We start from the raw sequence: 20470 nt of genomic DNA, 5'->3' as shown, positions 1-20470 counted from the left end.
GAGCATAATACTTTGTTTAAGTATATTCCATCCGATACCAAACATTCCCTGGGGATGAGGGGGAGAAGCGGGTTGGTAAGATGTTTCTCGTTTCTGCCGTCCCAACAGCTTCCAAAGGTTTCACGAGGCCAGGTCAACGACTTCTCTTGACGCCAACAAATGCCTTGAACTCGTAGATTACGTTGAACTTCTGATCACATCAACACAAATCTTTACAGAGAGTAAATCTGAGTTCTATTTTTTTTTAAACATGTGTTGTTTTATGTCTTTAGTGTTAGTAGACTAGACCAAGTGAGTCAAGACTTTAGCGCACCCAAGGGAGAAGTTTGGTATTGCCTCTTACACCTAAAACACTAATTGATCCCTAAAATCTCATAAGCTATTGAAATAATAGGAGGGACATTTTTTTATTTTTTTTAGGAATTCGAGAGAAATGGAAGACTTCGAGCTGAAGAAAAACAAAAGATGTGTGTGTGTGTGGGGGGGAGAGTGGTGTTCTGACATTCAACACCCTAAACTTGCGCCTCGGCACCCAGGAACACGACGTGAATACTCATTGGACGTGGCACTAAATCTGTCTTAACTTGAATTAGATATCAGACGATGTGGTGGCCGCTTTCTGTCTCATCCCACCCCTACACACACACACACACACACACACTCACTCACACACACACTCACTCACTCACACACACACAGTCTCTCTTCTCTCTCTCTCTCTCTCTCCCCACACAAATGTGAGAGAAAACACTTTTCCATTGTCGAACGACGGACGGACAGAAAACATGACCCCTTTTTTTTTGTTTGGTCTCTCGAGGGTCAAATGAGTTTCACAGCTTTGTCAGTTTCAATTTTGGTTTTAGTGCCATCGTGTCATGTTTTGTTTTTTTTGTATCTGTGACACATTGGAGCAGAAAGCATGGATGCTCTGAGGTGCAGGTTTTCGGTACTTGAGTTAATATTAGCAAGATCTGAGAAAGCCGCTCATGAGAACTGTTTAAACTAAGTTTTACAGTACGGTATTAAGTGGCTTATACATTAGTCTTACTATATACATATACATAGGTTAGAATAATTGTACACGTTAATAACAATAAATTGATTAACTGGTCATTGGCTTGTAGCTACAAACAGCTGGTACAATTGAACAGGTGTAACCGTATTATATCCTTAAAGTAGAGCTTGAAATAAACTTAAAAAAAAATTCTTTGTAAGCAAAACTGAATTGGTAAAGCGCTTGGCTTCTTAAACGACGTGTCCCTGGTTCGATTCTCAATGAAAACTTAGATTTTGATCACCTTGACGTTACTACTCCATTACTGCTGGAAGCACAGAACGTGACAGCACGACGAGAGTCAGCGCCCAACTGAGCTGGCCCTTGTATCTCTTACCTTTCTTTAGTGTGTGATAATAAAAGTATAATTTTTAAACATTGTCTTAGTAGTGGTATAGAATAGGAAAACAAGCAAAAGAAAAAAAATTTCATTTTTTAAAACAAAGCATATCAAAGGGAAAGAACCGCTAATTACTACCATCTAGCTTAAAATGGCTTTGTTTATCTTTCTGCCATATAAAGCGAAATTAATTATTACTAATTGATTAACTAATTTTTTATTTTTTTTATTGATTCATATTTTGTCAGGTGCAATGCATAATTATGCAAAGTTTCAACTTGATCCGAGAATGGGAAATGGGAGAAAAAAATATCTTGAAACTTTTTACCAGATAGACAGACGGACAGAGCGAGTTGGTATAAGCTTAGTAATCACTGGGTTTGTACTAACGTGACTTACAAACAAAAAGAAAGACTTAATATGTGACCAAGAACAAAGTAAACACCCAGACATCGCACACTACGAATAGGTAGAACGGAAAAGCGTATACAATGAGTTACAAGACAGAAAAAACTGTTCCGTCTCGTATTCCCGTAACGATGTCGTCCGCCCCCCCCCTCCCTCCCTCAAACGCCCCCCATGTGCCTTATGCCAGTGCCACTCCACACTAAACTTGCAACTTGTCTCCGGATTAAATAGCGAAAAAAAAAAAATGGGCGGAACCAATTCGATTACATTCTTTTCCCTTTTTCTCCTTTTTCCCCCATTTTTTTTATGGTGGTGGTGGTGCGGGGGGGGGGGGTTGACTTCCAGTTTTCACCTTAATTAACTCCCGTGTTCCCTGCCACGCCCCCTAGTTTTGTTGTTGCTAGAAACCAATTTAGTTCGGATGTCTTCGGCCACAAACGAGATGAAACGAAGGCTGGACCTGCCTCTCTAGCGTGGAATGTTCACAATCGCAGGCACTGCTGAATTAGCTTTAGACTCTTCGAGCCAGCTAATAGAAAGAAGGAGTGTAAAGGGGGAAAGGGGGAGGAATTTTTTTTTTCTTTAAACTTTCCTACAACTGCGCAACTTTCCGTAGCAGGAGATCACAAGCCCCCTTTTTCTTTTTTTTTTAACGAGGCTAGAAGTTTTGAGATGCTTATCGCTAAATAGGCAGGAGACAGCCAATCAGAAAATAAAATGAGGTCATGTGACATCCGTTGTCAAAGAGGAAAAAAATGCCAACTCTAATCAGTGTTCTAAAATTAGACTAATTTTTTTTCTTTTTATATGGAATTTAGTGGGAATTATATATAGATAATAGATATAATACCTGCCATACAAATTTAGAAAACCAGTTACATGAACTACAATTTCTAAATACCTAAGCGTTATAATACATTTTTACAAACCGTAAGACCCTCCTAGAGGCAAAAATTTTATTTCACCTTGGTTACGCGAATATTAGAATATGCATCCTCTGTTTGGAGCCCCTCAACTCAAGAAAACATTGAGAAATTGTTGGATACAAAATAGAGCAGTGACATTCATATCAAACAAATCCAAACTTGATAAGAGTAGCACCCTTTGAAAAATCATTAAATTTAGAGATGCTTTAGGAAAGAAGACTTAACAGTAAAGTAGCAATAATACAAATAAAGTAGCAATAATACAAATAAAGTAGCAATAATACAAATAAAGTAGCAATAATACATAAGACACTGAACCATAATGTTCAAGTACAAATACAAAACCTAATAAAATACTCAAAAAGACACAAAGATAAAAGGCACATTTCTTGTTCCACACTTTAGGACTAATTCATATAAATACTCCTTCTTCCCTAGTGCTAGTAGAGCATGGAATGGGTTGCCTGAATCAGCCAGGAAAACCAACGACTTGGCAGAGTTTAAGCCATTAATTAACATACATGGCTAGACTGACACGCATAGGACGTAACCATCTTTTTTTGAAGAAACAATGTGAACTACACAACTCTACTTGCTGGTATTATCTCTTTCAGATAAAGGTCAGGTGGAAGAACAGCTCAGGATCAACGGCAAAGGAAAAAAGATGCGCAAACCCAGAACGATCTACTCCAGTCTGCAGTTGCAACAGCTGAACAGGAGGTTTCAGAGAACTCAATACCTCGCTTTACCGGAGAGAGCGGAGCTCGCCGCGTCCTTAGGACTTACTCAGACACAGGTGAGTCACTTTCAGGAATTGAATCCATACACCAAGCCATGAATGGAACAAAATGTTCCATTTTTACATTGAATTTACCTCCTAACATAGCTTTTACAGATACAGCATTTGTTTTGAAGGAAGTCATCAGTGATTCCTCTCTCTCTCTCTCTCTCTCTCTTTCTCTCTCTCTCTCTCTCTCTCTCAAACACACATACACATACATGCGGCACAATGATTCCCTCACTAGATACCAAAACACACTCAGTAGCATGGGAGAGTAGGCGTTTAGTGGCTGGGGAAATGGACAATATATAGGGGTTACTGGATAGCGAAATTTATTTTTTTTATTTTTGCTTTAACTTAATAACTATTGTTATATTATATCATATTACAACTCAATAATAAAAAATATATATTGAATGTTGTCTAATGTTTCCGGGTTGCCATGGTAACGGCAGCCATCTTGAAAATAAACAAAAATTAGTTCATATAGGAAAATTCTAAAATTTTTCAAAATAGATAAATTTCAAAGCTAAAAATACTTACACCTTAAAGTATAAAGGTGGCTGGAAGGAGCTAGCTAGACTTTATACATTTTCCCTTAGTATTGTGCATTTTATGATTTTTTAAAAAAGGGTGATTTTTTTCCTGTAAAATGCATCCACATTTTTTTTCCCCAAAAGATCATATATTAAAAACTTCTTCAGCTAAAGTCATTAAAACTAGCTGATTCTCTGTATTATTTATCTCTGAATATGTGTACCAAATTTGACACATTTATCTCTATTAGTTCTAGAGATTTTAGAAATATGTTACAGGGGGGTCACAAAAAATGCATTCACTCAAAAACAGTGAATTTGTATTAAGAAAAATATGGAAAATAGTGTTCACCACGCATCATTAAAATGCTTTTTTTCAATAAAAAATGCAATTTTTTAGAAAATTTTTGGTGCCAGTTTATAAAATACATGTCCACCTATTTAATTACACCAAAATTGAAAAATCGATTTTTTTACCCAAAATTGGATCCAGTAACCCCTTTTAATGATTCCAAAAGGCACACACAACACAAATACTATACTTAAGCTTAGGAATACATTTCTCTTAAAAATAAGTATACTGATATTCATCTATAACAAAACTGACTTTAAAACCTAAACCGTCAATTTTTATAGTTTCCTGGAGTGCGCTTTAGAGTTGCAGCAATATAACGGCTAGGAGTTCGATTCCAACCATATCTACCGACATTTGTTTCAAGGTGTGAATTTTTTATTATGAGACTACTGTCGTATGAGACCTGTGTACAGCATTTCTTCTTGTGCATCACATTCTGAAGAGTTTTTGGCAAGGGCGTAATCCTCTTCCACTCTGAAGAAATGCCTTGAAGAATCTTAAGAAGTCTGTCCTCAATAGTTTTGTATTTCGATACAAATAGCAACATGTCTACAACAAACCTAACTTAAAAGTTGAAGAGTGTTGAGGTTGGGAAGAAGAAAAAAAAAGTGGGGGGGGGGGGATGAGAAAGGAGACTGAGTCAACTCAGGCCAATTAATGATACAAAAAAATAAAACTGACACAATTTTTTATCTCGAACTTTCTATTTTAGACCTTTCTGACTGCACTGTAAAACATTGAGGAAAATGAAAATTATATCCCGTACCCCCCCCCCTCTCTTTTTATCATATCCATCCCCGCCCCTTTCATCTACTCGAAAAATATAGTTTACAACTTGAAAGAAAAAAAAAAAAAAAGATTCTGGAAAGTTCTATTCTTGTGATCCAGCGGTTCTCACGGGTTGATATTTGTGCCACCGTATTTAGTCCTAGCCAGCCTAGCCTAATTATTAGTTAGCTAGGATTTGAACCTTCCTGATCTTGATATATTTATATATATACACACAGAGATAGGCCAAAATTAATTGTTCGAGTCGGGGTGGGTGAATGAAAGGGGCGTGTTGTATTGTGGACAGCAATTTAAAAAAAAAAAAGACAACACCAACAAAGAACTGAGAACCTGTGACTTACTATAGTGAGAACAGTGCAGCCAGCAATTTGGTGGCTTGTATCTGGGGAGTGTCGAGGTCCTCCATCAGAGAACTAAACATTGTTATTTGGAGGGACTGATGAACTGCCTTAAGAACGTACCAGTTGCGGCATAACAATTACACAACGGGGGGGGGGGGGGGGGCGAGAAACGGTGCCGTCTCAGATCGATAGCGTGGGAAACCGACAGCTTTAATTTCTATATGCAATGTTCAATATAGATAATAATTGCTTTGCATCTACCTACAAGTCTGAACGCAGTGGGTCAGGATTTTTAGTTGCTTTTTTTTTTTGGGGGGGGGGGGGGGAGGGAATCATGTGATGGATATTTCTTTTCTTTGTTTGAATTTATTTTTTCTTCAAGAGTCTTTCGGGAAAACATTTTTTAAAGACTGAAAGATTGAAATTCCAAGTAATCTAACCCCAAAGACTAGCGCAGATTTCGAAAGAGAGCTTAAGAAGACCCCCGAAAATTTAAGCTTGGTCAGTTTCATAGTGACAAAATAGGTCATAGCTGGGTCAGCGTAGCCACATAAAATACAATGTTAAATTACGTGTATTGTATCAATGGATGCGCAGTGGCTGAGTGTTAAATCGCTTGTCTTCTGAACCGGAATTTCCTGGTTCGAATCCTAATGAAGACTGGAATTTTTAATTTCGGAATCTTTAGGGCTCTAATAGATATCTGACATAACAGGAGAACAGTAAAGGCGGTTGGTCGTTGTGTTGGCCACATGACAACCACGTTAACCAGATACAGATGATATTTACATCGTCTGTACTGTAGACCGCAAGATCTGAAAGGTGAACTATTTTCTCGACTGGCTGGTCTGTGTATAAATATGGATGGTGAGCATTGCACTGAGGCAGTTACAATAAATTAGCTTTAAAAGTTGTCTCTTTCATTAAAACATAAAAATCCATCTAATCAGAATTGAAAAAAAAAAGGACTTCATAATTATGTTTAAACACATTTATTTTTACTTTGACTTTAGCCAATGGTCATTACATATCTGTAGATGCGTAGGGCTCTTTAGCGTATATAATTGTTCGTTTCTACTGAGTAGATTTACAAGTCTATTATTGCGTTCAATACATATAACTCATTTAGTCATTGTATTCCCGTCTATCGTCTTTCACATAAGGTGATTTCAATTTACTTAGAAAAACTTAGACTTCCGACATATATATTTTATGTCTATATAAAGACCCCCATTACATCTGAATGAAAAACTGTATATAAGTGTTATTAACATGCGTGATTGAGTCAGTTATTAACATCATAACACCTCTTATGAAAGACTCTAGGGGAGACTTAACCATAGGGGAGACTTAACCAGAGTCCATTGCGCAGCTGATCTGTACTGTAACATCTAGAAATTCTACTTCAGTATTGTTGCAGTTCAGAACGATTTTAAACGACAGAAAAATTAGTTACCTATTGTAGCCCTCGAGCATCAAATATATCATCTAATAATACACACAATTTATAGCGTTGGTTTTTCTCTGAGGTATACAAAATGTCACGAGAGTCCGACAGACCAAAAATCCAGTTGTCCAGATCTCAGCATTCCACGTGTCTATTTGTACTTAGACTAGTAATAGCTTGAATGATTTTGATCACTTGTGTTTCAGTGCAGAGAAAATGTTTGCATTTTGTAGACAGAACGAAAAGATCAAAAGTTTTACGACATAGAGCCAAGACATTTGTCTCATCTGTTCACCCAGTTTACCACTTCGCTTGATCAGTGTTCCACATTAAAACCTCAATTCTCTTATTAACACCGTCTTATAAGTATATCCTAGCCTTTCTCTTGTAGAAAACACTCTTAGCTTATTTCCTCGCGTTTAATGTTCAATTTGTATTCACTTCTATTTACAAATTCGTTTGTATCTACTTCAAAACGATGAAATCAACTTTAAAAAATAAAATTCAACAGGGTAGAAGCAATTCTCCAGAATCTAGCTGCAGGGTATATTACACGTATCTGACGGCGCCCTCTATTGAAACTCTCTCAAAGCTGGGCTGCCTCTTGTCGGGAGCCCACAGTTCGCTGCTGATTGTGCGACGAACTCTTTCGGTAAATGCTGGAGATGTTCCGCCCACTCCGCAGAAAACGCGACCAGAACAAAGCCAAGAAAGTATTAGACGGCTGTAACGCTTAGAAAGAGGCCAGAGCAGAAATGAAAATCTGAAGTGGCATCCCCTCGGATGTCTTCAAAGAGCGAGTTTTTTTTTTTATTATTTATTTATTATTTTTTTCGCTCTTCTGGTCGTCACCTGTTTATCGTTTGTAACATTGAGGTTTGCGTTCAGACTTGAGAGCTTCTTCTGCATGCTAAATTAACGATCTGATGTTAGGAAAAAAAACAAGAAGCTATATAGAGTTGTTGCCATTTAATAAAAAAACATCATCACATTTGGCGGCATCATTTAAATGTATGTTAGGATTGATCATTACTTACTTTTGACATTTATTTACCAGTCAGCAATGAAATCATTATATATTCAATTGAAAGATTTCGTCGTAGATTTCATGGAAAGTGCGCGTGTGTGTAAGTGTGTATGTGAATTTGCTTAGTACACAAAGTTCGTATTTGTTTTGAATTTGTTTTTTACTGTTGTTTTTAACGTAGTCTTGGCTACGTTATGAGTGACTACCTTCACCCATTTTAAACCATTAAACTGTTACATCAGATATAAACGAAGTGGTAGTCTCCTGTCCACAACAACGTGCACCATATCTTTGAAAGCTCTTTCAACCAACTTTCGGTCAGAGTGTTACAAAGTCATCTGTCGTCATCGAGAAGTACGTAGAGAGTCTAATTCATATAGTGCTGGTTGTGAATGTTGTTCGTATTCACATCTATATTGTTATTGTTACAGCAGTTACGCTGAGGTGGTCAATAGTAGTCTAAATGAATTTCCATTTGATTGGACCAATAAAAATTATTTAATCTTATCTATTATGTTTTGCCCGTCGTCGAGATCTTCAAAAAACTATTTATGTTCCAGAACTCACAAGTACGGCTGACTTGCATAATGATTACCCTCCCCATCCCCCCAAAAATGAGCCTACAACCTATACAGCTTTGCTTGGCTCATGAAATTACTTAAAACCAGGATTCGAACCCGAGACCATCGTTTCTGAAGTTTGATGTAAATGCTTTACCAGTTAGTCTTAAAGTTAATACAGTTTAAACGGTCACTAAAGAGTTCTTGATATTGTGATAGGCCCTGCCCGTGTTGTTGTTGATGGCTGTCTGACTTCGATAGATTACAAGTAGAAACCGTTATACACACACGAATGGTGTTTTAATATTGAAAAGGCCACGGTCGAGTCTCTGTCTGTAATGTTACGTTATCCCTAAGAAGCCCTAACACCAACTGACTTTCATTTACATAAATACTCTAAAACCCGTTCAAAGTCCGTCAACTATGGTGCGTCTCTATACTAATGATACTAACGGTCTCACAATCTATAACATCACATCCTAACCTAACCCTAACCGCCCTGTGGGCCGAATCGCTGGAAACTCACCGAGAACTACGGATAGCAAACAAAGAAACATATATCACGACATCGGACCTCCACACAGTGACACCCAGTGATGCCAAGTAATGACTTCAAAGACGGTTCATTATGACCTGTGACGTGGTCTGGTGTAGCAGACACAATCGATGAAGTAGTAACAAAGTAAAACCGGGTTCTTTAGTAAGTCGTGTGTGTGTGTGTGGTGGGGGAGGGAGGGGTAAAACGTTGCTACCTTGACAGGAGTGTACCTATATAAAAGAATTCAAGTGCCATTTACCATGATTTTAATAAAGATTTGTGCGTGTGATGTTGATAGTAGCAGGGTTAGAGTTAAGGTTTATTAAGTATTAGCATGGTCTCTTTATAACAGTCCAAGTTTCATACTAACGATAACGAATTAAACCTTTGGAAGGAAATTTTAACCAAGTTTGTAATTGTATTTGTATTTTTTTTTCATTTTTAATTGAACTTAATTTTAATTTCATTTTAAATTTTTTTTTCTTGTTTACATCTTTTTTTTCATACCTGTCTATCATACTTCTCTCTCTCTCTCTCTCTCTCTCTCTCTCCTGTCTCAAAAACTCTGGCACTAGTTCTCTCTCTCTCTTTCTTCCCCTTTCTCTCTCTCTCTCTGTCTCTCTCTCAGCTTGTTATAACATTTCCATAATAGCCGCTGATTAACTGGGCGATGCAAACCTCTTAATTCCCTTGACGAAGACCCGACCTTGAGAGATTCCTAAATGAGCTATTGGGTCTTTTCATCAGCAACCAACTCGGTCCGTCTCATCGACCGATCTAAAACAACGACAGATACCTGGGATACGTTGTAGCGAGTCTGCACGAATTATAAACGTTTGATATGATCTACAAAATGTGGTTAGAGTTGTCCGCCAAAAAATGTGTTTGCTTATCGGTTCAGTTGCATAGCTAGGAATTCGCCATCATTTCGGGGCACGGGGGAGGGCTTGATTTCTTTGAGGCCCCTGCATTTTGTATAATATTTAATTTTTAATGCAGAAAACACTCATTTGGAGGCCCCACTCAAGTGGAACCCTGGGGATTTTTAAAATCGCAAAAATAAAAATAAAATTTGTGAAAATCCCCCTCTCCCCCACCCTAGCTACGCGTCTGGATCAGTTAAAAAAAAATACCAATTTCACAAATAACCAAACAGTAAGTTTTTTGTTCCCAGATCAATTAAGATTAACATTGTTCAGAAATTGTTCACACTTCATGATCATTAGGTTGTCTATTGTTCTCTGTTGTAGACACATGTACTTACACATGCATCAAACATGTGCTCACACGCCAAATACAGTTTTTAAAATAAGGATTCGGTTGCAATTAACTGTCTTAAGTTTCTATAGCAACACAGATGTTACGAGAAACGTAATGCTAAATGTTTTGTTGATATGTTTATGGGCTACTTTCGATTAGCTAATTTGTATGTTTAATTTGCAAGATTAATAACATATACGAAAATTTTTGTTTCTACATGCTATTGTTGTAAGTAAATGTTTCTATTCTGGTCTTATAATACTTGAATATTTTTAAACATTACTTAATTTAGAATAGTCAGTCTAGCTGGATAACTTTCTACTATACAAAGATTTAAGTGTGTTTTGGAGTTGAATTAGTTTTAAATTTTATTAAACATTTTGTTATAAAATAGCTCCTGTAGGTTAAGATCATTGGCTGAAAATTATTATTTATCTTAATCAAATCGAAATGTCAAATGACAATGTCAAGTTGTGTGTCTCCTAGCACAACTAGGTCACTTAATGTTTCCTTTGTGTCATCTGTTTCTCAAAGACATTGTGTCACTTCTCTCTTTTTCCCCCTTGGCACCCTGTCATTGACCATGTCCATGTCCAAAACAAACTGCCTGCAATTAACTCGTCAGCTTAGCCAAACAGAGGGGAGGGGGTCGCGCTTTTGGCAGGGTCTGTGGCTCCCTGTCAATTGATCTGTGACAATATCTGACCAGCGCGGTCTCGAGTGATAGCAGTTGGCGGTTAAAGCCTTCAAGTCTGCACAGAATTTACAGTGCTGGACGTTGTAGTATGTTGTTTTTAGGGTAAGCTGTGTCCTATGGTAGCGTAAGCTGTGTCCTGTGGTAGGTAACCTGTGTCCTGTGGTAGAGTAAGCAGTGTCCTATGGTAGGGTAATGTGTGTTCGAAGGTTAAGCTGTGTCCTGTGGTATGGTAAGCTGTGTCCTATGGTAGGGTAAACTGTGTCCTATGGAAGGGTAAACTGTACCATATGGTAGGTTAAGCTTTGTCTTATGGTAGGGTAAGCTTTGTCCGATCATCCGATGGCAGGTTAAGCTGTGTCTGGTGGCAGGGTTAGCTGTATCTCGTAGTAGGGTAAGCTGAGTTTTTGGCAGGGTAAGCTGTATCTCGTAGTAGAGTAAGCTGAGTCTTATGGCAGGGTAAGCTGTATCCTGTCATAGGTTAAGCTGTGTCCTATGGTATGATAACCTGTGTCCTATGATAGGGTAAAATGTGCCTCATGGCATGGTAAGCTGTGTCATATGTTAGGGCAAGCTATGCTCTATGGTAGGATACTTCAATATCTCATCAAACGGGCTGCTAATTGCTTGGCTTGAGCGGGGCAAGGTAGGGCACTTCAAGTCCAATCCACATTTTTATTTGAAGAAGTCCAATCCACATTTTTATTTGAAGAAGTCCAATCCACATTTTTATTTCAAGAAGTCCAATCCACATTTTTATTTGAAGAAGTCCAATCCACATTTTTATTTGAAGAAGTCCAATCCACATTTTTATTTCAAGAAGTCCAATCCACATTTTTATTTGAAGAAGTGAAAGCATGGGATAAAATCTTTGTTTGAATCAAAAGTCTTTAACAATTTCCAAAATTCAGTCTTCATGAGTTTATAAACTCACATATATAAATTCTTCATAAATCTGTAATTCAGTTGTTTTTTTTTCCCGAGATCAATCGACTAATGCACACGGTCATACAGTAATACACTACCATACCTGTATTTTTGTTAATGTACACTTGCGTCTTTCCAACTTTGCCTAGATCTTTTCATTGCTATATTTAAAAAAATAGTTTGTGTTCATATAACATTTCACTATTATATGTGTTCAGTTCATTTCATCAATCTTAGTGTTCATTTACCATTTCTACAATCAGAGTGTTTATAGATTACATCATCAATCGTAGTGTTCATAAATCGTTTCACCATTCTATGTGTTCATATATTTGTGTATTCATAGATCATTTCACCAATCTTAGTGTTCATAAATCCCTTCACCATTCTAAGTGTTCATAGATTATTCCATCATTCCAAAATGGACACTAATCAATCTTCCTACACATTCTCAAACTGTTGGAGTAAACCCTTTCCATGAAAAACAAAAAAGGTCTAAGGACAACTACACTGACCTCCAGAACCTGGCCATCTTCAACTGTTGACTCGTTAGACTTTCATTGAAGGTCGTTTTCCTGAAGGGGGCGTACCCTCGCGTCCACTAGACGGATGGATCGTCATGGTCTCCCCCCCCCCCCCACCGCCCCTACCCTCCAGCTATTGTATCCTCCTAGTACACGAACGTAGCAGTTCAAAAAAAATCAGTGGAGGGTTTGTCAGAAAAGATGAAAGCAATTTGTTCTTTCTTGGTCTAATCAGAGTTATTTCTCTTGGCCACTTCATCGCCCCCCCCCCGTCCCCCACTGCATGCTCAGCCATCAGCCTGCTCATTGATGCCATTGCTAACTCTTATTTTATTTTCTAGTCTTGTGAATGTGAGTCGATAGGGGGATGGTGACAACACACGTTAATTGGACTGTGTGCAAGAGGGCTGCGGTTCAATACTAGGCAAATATGTTTTCAAAGTCTTGTCTCTCGCTGTCTCTGAAGGGGGGCGGTGGGGGGCGAGTTATTGGGGGGTGGGGGGGGCTGCTTCCCGATAGATGAATTAGTTCTGATTAACCATCTTTAAAAGTATGACTGCATCACTAAAGGAGAGAGCGGAAGAAAGAGAGAAAGAGAGAGATGGAGAGAGCTGGAAGAAAGTGGCAGGATAGAATATCTTGTGTCAACATTTTACGGTCTAAGCAACGTTCGAACCGTTTTCTCTTTCGCCCTGAACTATGGCGGTATCATCTGGGCATATTGAGCGTGACAAATCAGGATCTAATTACTAACACATGACTCGGTGAACAAGAACATAAAATACACATAGATCTAAATGTCAGACAATTCTATCATTAGAAACACAACGCCATTGTTCCTTATATGTTGATCACAATGTATAGTCCGTGCAGTAGTGAAGGATAAAGCGTTGGACTATGGTGTAGACTCAGTTCAAAGTCTGGAGGGGCTAAATTCTGAAATACAGACCGTTGATGATCTCGCAACGCAACAGTTCGGAGACAACTATGGATCGGTGGAGGAAAGTCAGTGCTACGAATCATAATGCTGGTGACGATGAATGGTATATTATTTCATAAAATACTCTTTTGCCTAGCTTACCAAGTTTCCATGTAAACAAATAGACTGGCTTATAGAACAGAATAATAAAAAAAAAAGGATTCTAAAATTTTATTGTATGAGTGTGTGTGTGAGAGAGTGTGTGTATGTGTGTGTGTCTGTGTGTGAGTTGTGATGGAAATGTCCCGACGGAAAACATAATTCTAGCTTCTGAGTAATTTATTTAAAATTGACTTTTTAACAAATTATCAAAACAATTATCCTCTTGTTTCCTAGCGTCTATGTTGTTAGCTGTTGGGCAGTTTCTTAAACTTGGTCTTGTAAAAGGTTCTATATTGCTCCTCTTCCACCTCACTTCTGTCTTGTTGGCTGTTGGGGCAGGTTCTTAGGCTGGGTCTTGAAAAAGGTTCTATATTGCTCTTCTTTCTTCCAGTCCCGAATTAAAAAAAAAAAAGGCATTTTGTCTCTTGCTTCTTCTCCGTAGCAAGGATGCATCTCTCAGTCACATAGCTGAAATATCCTTGGAATAAACTGGGGCTAGACGATGGTCACTTTCTGGCACCCAAGGAGCTTTCTGAAGGATAAGAAAAGAATTACAATTTAGTCATTCTTACTTCCTCTTTCTAAATCAGAGGTTTCTCGTGTTTTACCGTCTTGACCCAAGGTGAACGAATAACAGTTAATGTCAAGCGAGACTGTGACACATACCACATGAAAAGGAAGATGGAGATTGTTTTAACAGCCGTCCATTTCCAATATCTTGATAGATGTCGGTATGCATGTTCTTACATTGGTGGATATATATAATCATTCTCAAAAAGTTGTACATTATCTGTGCCTATGCTATTGCAGTTTTTATTTTATTTTTAAATTTTATTTACGTAAAAAGATTTTGTTGAAATCTTGGTGGAAAAAATACAGCATACGATGTATATCTCTGAATAAATTTGCGAGGAGAGATGAGAAGGTATGGAGAGGGGTTAGGTAGACATGAATAGAGAGAAGGGAAAAGGCACTCTCCTAAGGACCCCCAAGATGCACCCTAAATCCATCAAGAGACTTGTCGAATTCGCTCCAGTAGTGTCTTCCTCTTCGCGGAAAAATTTCTAAAGGGTTATTGATAATCTAGATATGTGCTCCCGACACTGACAGCGGCGACAACCACAGCCAGCAGGGGAAGATGGGGGGAAGGGGAGCTAATCAGCACATGATTTACGTCCCTTGATCGCACGGATTATTCCGGTCTTGTCTATTGGGACTGGTTAAAGGCATTGTGGGATATGAATGGAGGCAAAGCGGTGTGAAACGATGACACGTCTGAGAGGGTGCACACACACACACACACACATATATATAGGTCACGTGTGTACACAAGAATGTACATGGTAGGGTGTGAGGGATTAGGTCAAAGGTACAATCTATAAACTTTGGAGTAGAAGAGCTAGAACAAAACTTGAGAGTAGCCAAAGCAGAAGCCGAAAGCAATGAGATCAATAGAATCTTTGATTGGGAAGCTAATATTCTAATAGGATATTATTTATAGTCATCTCCATGTCCATTACAATCTCGTCTTCATGCCCCTGTGCAACATGCCCAAAGCGCTCTGGACCTCATACTCCTGTATAACTTGCCCAAAGGGCTCTGGACCTCATACTCCTGTATAGCTTGCCCAAAGGGTTCTGGACCTCATACTCCTGTATAGCTTGCCCAAAGGGCTCTGGACCTCATACTCCTGTATAGCTTACCCAAAGGGCTCTGGACATCATACTCCTGTATAGTATGCCCAAAGCGCTCTGAACCTCATGCCCCTATATAGCAAACTAAGTGCAAGTAGATCTCATCTCTTTTGAGTGTGTGTGAGTGTCTGTGAGTGTGAGAGAGAGATTGTGGGAGGGAGGTATACAGAAGAAGTTGTCTGTGCCTTTCGACACTCATCAACTCAAGAACAATTCAATTCGAGTTCAAACCAGAATTAAAATTCATTGAGATTCGAACCGTAGCCCCGCTCCCACTCCTCAGACAGGTGACCAAGTTGTTTTTTATCACTATTTAAGCCAAAACCTAAAGCGCGATGGGTGAGTGGTAAAGCCCTTGGCTTCCAAACCGAGAAGTCCATAGTTCGAATCCTGGTGATGACTGGGAGTTTTAATTTAGGGATCTTTAGAGTCCACCTAACCTTATGTTAGTAAAAGTGGTTGGTGATTGTGCTGGCCACATGACACCATCGTTAACCGTGGGCCATATAAACAGATGACATCTGCCCTATGGATCGCAACGTCTGAAAGGGGAACTTTACATTTTGCTTTCTATGCCAAAACCTAATAAAACAACAACAACATTTAGACTACAAGTCTAAATCTAAAACATTATCAGAAACCAAAAGTTTTATTTTAACACAAAACTCTAAATAGATGTCTATTTAAATTATTCACTGGTATTAAGAAGGGGAGGGACAATATGAATCTTCAATATTGAACTAATAAAAGGGGTTTGTGCTATTATGCAACACTAAACAATTGTAGCTAATTGATGGCTCAACAAAATCACAGAGACTCGCCAGAACAGCTTCAACCTTTGTTTAGCAATGAAACCTATGGCCAGCCAAACAAGAATGTCTCCCTACCCAATAAATGCGGTGTACGAAAACATATCTTACCAGTAAAGCTTTTGGTCCACCAATAATTATCTTACCACTAATAGAACATGTGGTCCTCCCAAAAATGATCTTATTAATAACAGAAAATGTGGTCCACATAAAAAAAAGTGTTATTTTTAATGTCTAGCGTGTGTAAGGGGACACTAAAGACTGCCACTGTCATAGGCTACATGGTCATACAGTGACCACGCTCCATCTACAACACAAGATCCTAGAAGCCAACTACTTATAGTAGAGCCAGTACCTTATGGAAACATATTTCTCTACTGAAAGAGCTGAATCTGAAGAAGTTGTCAAGCACGTACTCTCGAAGTCTGCTCCGATGAAAAGAGATTTTTTTTGTGTTACATCCATCGCCCCCCCCCCCCATCGCCCTCCTACTGCTTCCCCATTCTTCACTTGTTCCCCCGGAACGCCACTCGACATTTTATGTCCGATCTGAAGATGAAGACAACACAGAAGAGAAGAAGAAGAAGAAAAAAAAATAAAAACCAACCGCTCGCCTCATTGAAGGCTGCGTCGTCAGCGAGGCGAGTCAATGGGTCTGGCTCGAGTCTATCGGGTCTAGGCGAGTCAATGGGGTCTAGCAGAGCTTGTTTTTATGTGGCTACAAATCGTTGTCGGCTCGTCAATCTACCATCTTTAAATTCTGCCGATGGGGGGGTTATGTGTGCATTTGTATGGGGCAGAGTGATGTGTACTACGTCACAGCGGGTAAATAAGGACTGACTAAATACGTTGTCAATCAGCATGTTCAAGTCAAAGTATTATAACATACAGTGTTTCTCACTGGATATAACAGACTGAGACACGATACCAATACATGCATGTAACTGTATCTCCTAATTTCTTTCAATTGTTTTGGACCGGTAGGCAGAAATATATATATATAAGAAACGTAATAGAAACTGCAAGAACTAGCTTTCCGACATTGCAGTTGTGAATGGAACTTTCAGTTAATCCTACGTAAATATAAAACTTTTATGAACTATGATGAAAAAAAATCGCTTTTATGAATGTGAATACGATCTTTACAAAACCACTAAGAACACAACAGTAAATAAGTCAGATATGTTGCATTGTGGGATATGGGCTGTTTCAAAGTCAATCATTTTGTCAAGCAGCCAATCAAAACTAGCAACACAACTTTTCTACGTTCATAATCCATTCAAAATCAGCTTTTGATAAATCAGTGTCTGTTCATAGCGACAATAAGCCACAGGCTGTTTAGTTTTTATGTGATAAACTGTGATGAAGGTATATTAGACGTATACTATATGAATGAGACCGTAAATTACAGAACAAATGTAGGCCTACATGTTTGGTTTGAAAGCCACAGTATCGGACCTAGTTTCTGTATCGTAGTACTGTTGAAGCACCCACTGGGAATTTAAGTTGGATTGGAAAAGAAAGTAATTGAATGAACAAAATTAAACCTTTAAGATATATTTTAAAAAAAATAAAAAGAAGGACGTAGCCTTAATAAGAAAAGTTCATTACTAATTAGATAAAGTAAATGTTTTCTGTGTTATGGTGTGTGTGTTTGTCTGTCTGTCTATCGGCTGATGTAATTCTTAGTAGGATGTGAGCATATAAAAGATGGGAAACTAGAGAGCAAGGAGAGAGAACGGAGACAGAAATAGTTCTACTCGTACATGCCATATACATTTGATGAAGAGAACCATAGACTTTGAAGTGAATGTTTTGTTTTTTTTTTAATTATTTGACATCCTGGAATTTATATTTGTATATGCACATAGGTCTTAACCGAGATCCAAAGCGGAAAAAAAAATTTAATGAAAATAAATGTTGATTTATACAACTGTAGACACATTGCGTTATTCAAATTTCTGTATAAAGTTAATTACTACGCCTACAGTTGGCCTAGTTAACTATCTGGAGCTAGATTTCAACACCTGCCCTATCAACAGAATTTAAATGTGAATTTGGTAGGCCTACATGATGGTGACTTAAAGTATCTGGTTTCGTTTGGTTCATCAGATGGTGCAGTGCTTTGTGAATGGTTTCATTAACTTGATATCCTTAATGAAGGAATGACGTCAGAGAAGTGCAAACAGCAGGAATGCTTTCCGACATCTTTTTGTATTTTCCTTTGCATGCTATTTGAATTGTATAAAATCGCTATTTATTTTTATTCTACACTTGTAATTTGATTTATTTTTGGATGGTTGGTGGTCGAATTTGATATTTTAATATTATCACTCATCACACTGAGATGTAGAAGCCGAATGTGAGGCCTGTGGCCAAGTCAAACATCGAGCGATGTCAAACGATACACCACGGAAAACACTACAGCCAATGCAACATTGAAAACAATTGTATGTGTAGCCAGCTTGAAGTCAGCACTCGAACAAATTATCCCACAAATGTCAGGCCAGTAATAGGAGTTCTCTCTGGTGCTGCAAGAGCTGTGGCATTTTGGGTGACATTTCGTTAGTGACATCAGATGTGACCAACAGTCTCCAGTTGACAAGTTCTCGGGATCAACTCCGCCAGCGAGAGTTGAAAGTTATGGCCCTTGGTCTTGGTTTGAGCTGGAATGAAAATAAATCACTGTGTACTTTTGGATTCGCCAGACGTGAGCTGTGGTTATTGTCCTGCTGTCATTTTTCTTTCTAAGGCACATATGTTTCACAACGACATTGTTTCAGAGAGAAGATAACTAGCTTGTACACATCTTTCTTAACAGACCTACACTTGAAGCCCACACACAAGCCCAAACATCAACCCACACAAAGGAACCCATAAATATAATCCACAAATCATGTTCACACACGAGGTCCACACATCAGGCCTACACATTAAATCCACACATCATGCCCATACTTCAAGTCCACATATCAGACCCACACTTTAAGTCCACACATCAGACCTACACTTCAAGTCCACATTTCTGACCCACATTTCAAGTCCACATATCAGACCTACATATCTGTCCAGGTCGGACTTAGACCACGTGACACCCTAATCACCAATTTTTGTTTCCCCCCCTCTCCCCCCTTCTTTTCTTGACTGTACTTTAACAGCTCGAAGTCTCGCACGTTCCTCCAGAAGTGAATATTATTACGCCATAGTCCAAACCTCTTGCAGTACGGTAGATGGGCAGGTTTCGAACTCGGGACCATCGGACGACATTCCGTAGTGTCTACCACACAACCAAAATCAGCCATCCTTCTCAACACTTCCTCATCTTGGATTAGTTGAGCTGATAGTTGATAGCGTACGAATGAAACTATGACACTGTAATTAGTTTATCGATAAAAAAAACTGAAACATAACTTTCTTTTATTGTTTAATAATAATGATAATAATAATAATATTCAAATTTCATCCGGAACTGTTTGTTTGGTAGTAGCTATCTCAAGTTTGAAAAAGGAAAAACTGTAGTTCTAGTAATTTCTATAAAAAAAAAATGTTCGAAATGTCAAAAAATTGTTTTATCTCTGAATCAGTATCTGTCCAATCACTGCGTCCAGTCTTTGCTCGCGCCATGTAATGTCCGCGCACGCTACATCCACTGGTGGGCGTGTCCAGAAAGAAGAATGTATGGTAGGCCAACTTGTCATGTTATTGGATTAGGATTTAGTGGAACATTCAAACATCGATTTTTTTTTGTTTGTTGCGTTTCTCTCTCAAAACTTCTCAATAGATCTTGTGTTTTTTAGAACAAGGATATAGTTGTTTGTGTGTGTGTTTGTAATCAATAACCTTTTCCTTCCAAACAATGTCTTTTTTTTTTACAAAGAAGAGACACAGGAACAACAGTTTCATATTATAAGCAAAGTAAACTTTGTGTAGGTGGGTGTGCGTGCGTGTGTGGGTGCGCGTGTATGTGTGGGTGTGCGTGTATGTGTAAGTGCACGTGTATGTGTGGGTGTGCGTGTATGTGTGGGTGTGCGTGTATGTGTGGGTGTGCGTGTATGTGTGGGTGTGCGCGTGTGGGTGTGGATGTGGGTGTGTGTGTGTGTCCGGCTGGGGGGGGGGGTATTTTATGAGCATTTTAAGGTTTGGACTATTACATTTAATAGCAAGTTGCGATTTATGTTTTTCAACTTGGGGGAAAGTTGGATACTGAAAGATTTAGAAAGAAGAGTTTGTTTTTGAAAGACATTGGGAGGCCCTATATGTATCAAACACTAAGAGAAAAACACTAGCAAGATTATCAAGCTTATTTGCTGGTAAAGAAAAAAAGGAGGTCTTAAATAAATAGGTATCGAAAGAAAATACGAGGTTCCGACACGAAATAT

The 20470-nt window shown here is 38.5% G+C and overlaps 1 protein-coding gene across 4 annotated transcripts in view; it reads left to right on the top strand.

The window, feature by feature from the left end:
* Window positions 1–20470, top strand: part of LOC106053031 (homeobox protein DLX-6-like) — an 82095-nt gene that overhangs the window by 53029 nt on the left and 8596 nt on the right. For all 4 annotated transcript variants that reach the window (XM_056004404.1, XM_056004403.1, XM_056004406.1 and 1 more), the window contains exon 3: window positions 3343–3524. In XM_056004404.1, the coding sequence (XP_055860379.1) occupies window positions 3343–3524 (182 nt within the window). The remainder of the gene's footprint in view (window positions 1–3342; window positions 3525–20470) is intronic.

The sequence above is a fragment of the Biomphalaria glabrata genome, chromosome 11 (genome assembly GCF_947242115.1).
Source record: "Biomphalaria glabrata chromosome 11, xgBioGlab47.1, whole genome shotgun sequence".
Taxonomy (NCBI): domain Eukaryota; kingdom Metazoa; phylum Mollusca; class Gastropoda; family Planorbidae; genus Biomphalaria; species Biomphalaria glabrata.
Note: the sequence above shows the minus strand (reverse complement) of the source record. Positions and strands in the feature narration are given on the sequence as shown.